A 6,298-nucleotide genomic window follows, 5' to 3' on the forward strand; every position below is an offset into this window, starting at 1 on the left:
CAGCCACCAGTACGACCAGCTAGGCCCACGAGAGACCGACGTTGTGGTAGGGGCATAGGTGTAGCTCGTAAAACAGCAAGAGCAGCGCCTGTAGATCCACCAGTTGTTTCAGCTCAGGAGTAGGTTCCAGATGTGGTTGAGCCAGTGGGGCCAGCTCAGGCACCAGATGTGCCCATTGTGATTCCAGGCCTTCAGGAGGCTTTGGCTCAGATATTGACTGTGTGCACTAACCTTGCTCACGCAGTTTCTATTCAAACCACGCCATCCACTTCTTAGGATGGGAGAGGTACTTAAACTCGCACCGCCCGTACCCCAGAGTAGGTTATGCAGGGACTTCAGACACCGGAAGTACTACCAACCCAGCCGGTTACAGTTGCTCTGGCCCAGGTGGGTCCCATTATAACTGATGATGATCAGAGGAGACTAGAGAAATTTGGGAGGCTCAAACCTCCATCATTCAGTGGGGCTAAGTCTGAGGATGGCCAGGACTTCTTGGATAGGTGCAAGCGGATTCTTAGCACAATAGGTATTCTAGAGACTAGTGGGGTCTCGTTCACTACTTTACAGTTTACTGGGGCTGGATTCAGATGGTGCGAGGCCTATGAGAGGCACAGGCCAGTCGATGAGGCACCACTTACAAGGCATGAGTTCTTTGTTCTCTTCTTGGAGAAGTTTGTGCCACAGACCTGCAGGGAGGAGTTGCGCAGACCGTTCGAGCAGCTATGTCAGGATAGCATGTCTGTGACCCAGTATGAGATGAAGTTTTCAGAGTTGGCTCGTCACGTAATTTGGTTGGTTTCCACTGAGAGGGAGAGGATTCAGAGGTTCATTGATGGCCTCACCTATCAGTTGCATTTGCTTATGACTCGGGAGAATGTATCGGGTGCTACATTCGATGAGGTGGTTGAAATTGCTCGGTGGATAAAGTTGGTCCGTATTCAGGAGCATGAGGAGAGGGAGGACAAGAGGCCTCGTGGATCGGGTGGTTTCAGCGGTGTTTCTTCTGGGGGTCAGTCCCACCACAGCAAGGGTCGTCCTTATAGGTCCGCTCAGACGGCTCGTCCAGCTCATCGTGGTGCATCAGTTAGCCACGGTTCTTACAGTGCTAGCTCAGGCCTGTCTTAATTCAGTTCACTACCAGCGTAGAGTTCTCACCATTCCTTGTCTGCTCAGGTTTCTACTGGTAGTTCCTTGGGTTATTAGGAGGAGTAGCTCCGTCATAGGAGGGGTTGTTTCGAGTGCGGAGATTTGAGTCATCTCAAGAGGGATTGTCGTAGATTATTGAGTGGGGTTCCACAACAGAGTTCTCGGCCGATGATGCCAGCACCAACAGTTACACCACCTGCTCATCCAGCTCGGGGTGGGGCTCAGACAGCTAGGGGTCTCCTTAGAGGGGGAGGCCGATCAGGTAGCGGTCAGGCTCGATTTTATGCTATCCCTGCCAGGCCAGAGGCCGTTGCTTTAGATGCAGTGATCACAGGTATGTTTTCAGTGTGCCACGGAGATGCTTCCATATTATTTGACCCTGGTTCTACTTATTCCTATGTATCATCCTATTTTACTCGTTATTTGGATATGCCCCATGAGTCCTTAGCTTTACCTGTTTATGTATCTATGCCAGTGAGCGATATTATTATTGTTGACTGTACATATCGGTCGTGTGTAGTGACTGTTGGAGGATTGGAGACTAGATTTGATCTCTTATTTCTTAGTATGGTTGATTTTGACTTGATCTTGGGTATGGATTGGTTGTCTCCATGTCATGCTATTCTGGACTATCACGTTAAGACCGTGACGTTGGCGATGCCGGGGTTGCCAAGGATCGAGTGGAGGGGTTCTCTAGATTATGTTCCCAGCATGGTAATTTCTTATTTGAAGGCCCAACGAATGGTTGGAAGGGGTGCTTGTCTTATTTGGCCTTTGTGAGGGAGGTTGGTGTTGATACTCCTACTATTGATTCTGTTTCGGTGGTGCGCGATTTTCCGGATGTGTTTCTTGCAGACTTGTCGGGCATGCCACCTGATAGGGATATTGACTTTGGTATTGACTTGGTGCTGGGCACTCAGCCCATCTCTATTCCTCGGTATCGTATGGCACCAGCTGAGTTGAACGAATTGAAAGAGCAGCTTCAGGAACTCATGGATAAGGGGTTTATTAGGCCTAGTGTGTCGCCTTGGGGTGCGCCGGTTCTGTTTGTGAAGAAGAAGGATGGTACTATGCGGATGTGCATCGACTACATGCAGTTGAACAAAGTTACAATCAAGAACAAGTATCCTTTGCCGCGTATTGATGATCTATTTGACTAGTTTCAGGGAGCGAGGGTGTTATCTAAGATTGATTTTAGGTCTGGGTATTACCAGTTGAAGATTCGAGACTCGGATATTCTAAATATAGCATTCAGGACTCGTTATGGTCATTATGAGTTCCTTGTGATGTCTTTTGGGCTGACCAATGCCCCGACAACATTCATGCATCTGATGAACAATGACCTTCAGCCCTATCTCGACTCGTTTGTCATAGTATTCATTGATGATATCCTGGTGTACTCTCGTAGCCAGGAGGAGCATGCCCACCATCTGAGGATTGTGTTGCAGCGGTTGAGGGATGAGAAGCTTTATGCCAAGTTCTCCAAGTGTGAGTTTCGGCTTAGTTCGGTGGCGTTCTTGGGGCACGTGGTTTCCAGTGAGGGGATTAAGGTAGATTCGAAGAACATAAAGGTGGTTCAGAGTTGGCCAAGACCGTCCACAGCTACGGAAATTCGGAGCTTTCTCGGCTTGGCCGGCTATTATCGTCGCTTCATGGAGGGTTTCTCATCTATTGCATCACCTTTGACCAAATTGACCTAGAAGGGTGCTACTTTCAGGTGGTCGGATAAGTGTGAAGAGAGATTTCAGAAGCTCAAGACTAACTTGACCACAACTCCAGTTCTAGTTTTGCCTTTAGCTTCTGGCTCTTATACAGTGTATTATGATGCTTCTCGGATTGGTATTGGGTGTGTCCTAATACAGGAGGTTAGAGTGATTGCTCATGCTTCACGTCAGTTGAAGCCTCATGAGAAGAACTACCCCCTCCATGATTTGGAGTTGGCTGCCATCGTTCATGCATTGAAGATTTGGAGGCATTATCTCTACGGTGTTTCTTGTGAGGTAATTATGGATCATCGAAGTCTCCAGCACTTGTTCAAATAAAAGGATCTAAATTTGAGGCAGCGGAGATGGTTGGAGCTGCTAAAGGACTATGATATTACTATTCTGTATCATCCCGGGAAGGCCAATGTGGTGGCCGATGCCTTGAGTAGAAAGATGGTGAGTATGGGTAGCCTTGCATTCATTCCTGTTGGTGAGAGACCGCTTGCAGTTAATGTTCAGGATTTGGCCAACCAGTTCATGAGATTAGATGTTTCGGAGCCCAGTCGGGTTTTAGCTTGTGTGGTTTCTCGATCTTCTTTATATGATCGCATCAGAGAGCGCTAGTATGATGATCCCCATTTGCTTGTCCTTAAGGACACGGTTCAGCACGGTAATGCCAGGGAAGTTACTATTGGTTATTATGGGGTGTTGAGGATGCAGGGTCGAATTTGTGTGCCTAATATAGATGGGCTACGCCAGATGATTCTTGAGGAGGCCCACAGTTCGCGGTATTTCATTAATCTTGTTGCCGCAAAGATGTACCAGGACTTGAGGCAACACTATTGGTGGAGGAGGATGAAGAAGGATATAGTGGGGTTTGTAGCTCGGTTCCTAAACTTCTAGCAGGTGAAGTATGAGCATCAGAGACCGGGCGGATTGATTCAGATTCTGGAGTAGAAATGGGAGCGTATCACCATGGATTTTGTAGTAGGACTCCTAGGGACTTCGAAGAAGTTTGATGCTATTTGGGTAATTATAGATTGGCTGACCAAGTCTGTGCACTTCATTCCAGTTGGGACTACGTATTCTTCGGAGCGATTGGCTGATATTTACATCCGCGAGATTGTTCGCCTTCACGGTGTGCCAGTGTCCATCATTTCAGATCGGGGAACGCAGTTTACATCACAGTTTTGGAGATCCATACAGCGAGAGTTGGGCACCTAGGTTGAGTCGAGTACAACATTTTACCCTCAGAAGGACGGACAGTCCGAGCGCACTATTCAGATATTGGAGGATATGCTACGTGCTTGTGTCATAGATTTCAGGGGTTCTTGGGATCAGTTTCTGCCACTCGCGGAGTTTGCCTACAACAATAGCTACCAGTCGAGCATTCAAATGGCTTTGTATGAGGATTTATATGGGAGATAGTGTCGATCTCTGATGGGTTGATTTGAGCCGGGTGAGGCTAGGCTATTGGGTACTGACTTGATTCAGGATGCTTTTGACAAAGTTAAATTGATTCCGGATAGGCTTTGCACGGCGCAGTCTAGATAGAAGAGTTACGCTGATCGGAAGGTTGGTGATATTGCTTACATGGTTGGGGTGAAGGTATTACTCAAGGTTTCACCCATGAAGGGTGTTATGAGGTTCGAGAAGAAGGGCAAGTTGAGCCCTCAGTATATTGGGTCGTTTGAGGTGCTTAAGAGGATTGGAGATGTGGCTTACAAGCTTGTCTTGCCTCCTAGTCTGTCGAGTGTTCATCTAGTATTTCATGTATTTATGCTCCGAAATTATGTTGGCGATCCATCTCATGTTTTGGATTTCAGCACGTTTCAGTTGGATGGTGTTTTGACTTATAATGTTGAGCCGGTGGCCATTTTGGGTCGGCAGGTTCGAAAGTTGAGGTCAAAGGACATAGCTTCAGTGAAGGTGTAGTGGTGAGGTCAGCCAGTTGAGGAGGCTACTTGGGAGACCAAACGAGAGATGCAGAGTATATATCCATGCCTATTTGAGACTCCAGGTACGTTTCTAGACCCGTTCAAAGACGAACGTTTGTTTAAGAGGGGGAGTATGTAACGACTCGACGATTGTTTTGAGATTTGTAGTTTCGTTCCCCCATTTACTACTCTTTTATGCTTATTAGTTGCTATGTGACTTGCCGAGGTAATTGGTTCAGGTCCGGAGAGGTTTCGGATTGAGATGAGACACTTAGTTTCAAGGATTGGAAGCTAAATTGAAATGGTTGATCGGTTGTCGACTTGTATGTAAACGACTCCGAAATGGAGTTTTGATGGTTCTGTTATCTCCGTTGGGTGATTTTGGAATTTTGAGTGTGTCCGGATTTTGAATTGGAGGTTCGTAGTTGAATTATGCTTGAAATGGCGAAAGTTGGAAATTTTAAAGTTTGACCGAGAGTGGACTTTGAGGTTACCGAGCTCGGATTAGTGTTGCGGGAGTTGGAGTAGGTTCGTGGTGTCATTTGTGACTTGTGTGCAAAATTTGAGGTCAATCGGACGTGATTTGATAGGGTTCATCATCGAATGTAGAAGTTGGAAGTTCAAAAGTTCATTAGGCTTGAATCGATGCGTGATCCGTGGTTTTAGCGTTGTTTGATGTGATTGAAGGATCGACTAAGTTCGTATCTTGTTTTAGGACTTGTTGGTATATTTGGTTGAGGTCCTGGGGGCATCAGGTTGGTTTCGGATGGTTAACAGATCGAATTTGAAGTTTGAGAGATTGCTGAAGCACCAGGTCTAGTGCAATCGCACCTGCGAAGGTTTAGATTGCAGGTGCGAAGCCGCATATGTACACCAGCCATCACAGAAGCGGCCAGGAGTGGAGCTGGGCAGTGCTCGCAGGTGCGAAGAGTTTGCCCCTACCTGCGAGGTCACAGGTGTGAAGTGATGAACGCATAAGCGAAAATGGGAAAGGGAGCTGGCTCCGCAGATGCGGGTAAGTTGTCGCAGGTGCGGAAAGCCTGGGCAGTGTATTAAATTCGAGGGTTCCGTGATTTTTCAACATTTTGGACATTTCAAGCTCGGGAGTAGGCGATATTTGAGAGGGATTTCGAAGAGATTCTTGAGGTAAGTCACTTGTGGTTATTTTTATTCAATAATTATGTTTCCCCATTGAATTTTCCACCTAGTTGGTGTGTTTTTGAGGTGTAATTTTGGGAGTTGAGGCTAGGGATTTGGAGAATTTAAATTGGGGATCTGAGTGACGATTTGGTGTCGTATTTTGGTAAATTCAGTATGGTTGGACTCGTGGTTGAATAAGCTTCCGGATTTTGTGACTTTTGTTGGATTCCGAGACATGGATCCGGGGGCCGACTTTTGAGTTGACTTTTGACTTTTGATTAAGAACTTAGTATTTTCTTATAGAATGGATTCCTTTAGCTAGTGTTGATTGTATCGAATTATTGGTGGCTAGATTCGAGTCATTAAGAGACC

General features: G+C 46.6%; 1 protein-coding gene across 1 annotated transcript; it reads left to right on the forward strand.

The window, feature by feature from the left end:
- The first annotated feature begins 324 nt into the window (after positions 1-324).
- On the forward strand, positions 325-1,125 carry LOC138894168 (uncharacterized). The gene has a single exon (XM_070178850.1). It carries the CDS (start codon positions 325-327, stop codon positions 1,123-1,125), a length of 801 nt encoding a protein of 266 aa, XP_070034951.1.
- Positions 1,126-6,298: the final 5,173 nt, after the last annotated feature.

The sequence above is a fragment of the Nicotiana tomentosiformis genome, chromosome 6 (assembly GCF_000390325.3).
Source record: "Nicotiana tomentosiformis chromosome 6, ASM39032v3, whole genome shotgun sequence".
Classification (NCBI taxonomy): domain Eukaryota; kingdom Viridiplantae; phylum Streptophyta; class Magnoliopsida; order Solanales; family Solanaceae; genus Nicotiana; species Nicotiana tomentosiformis.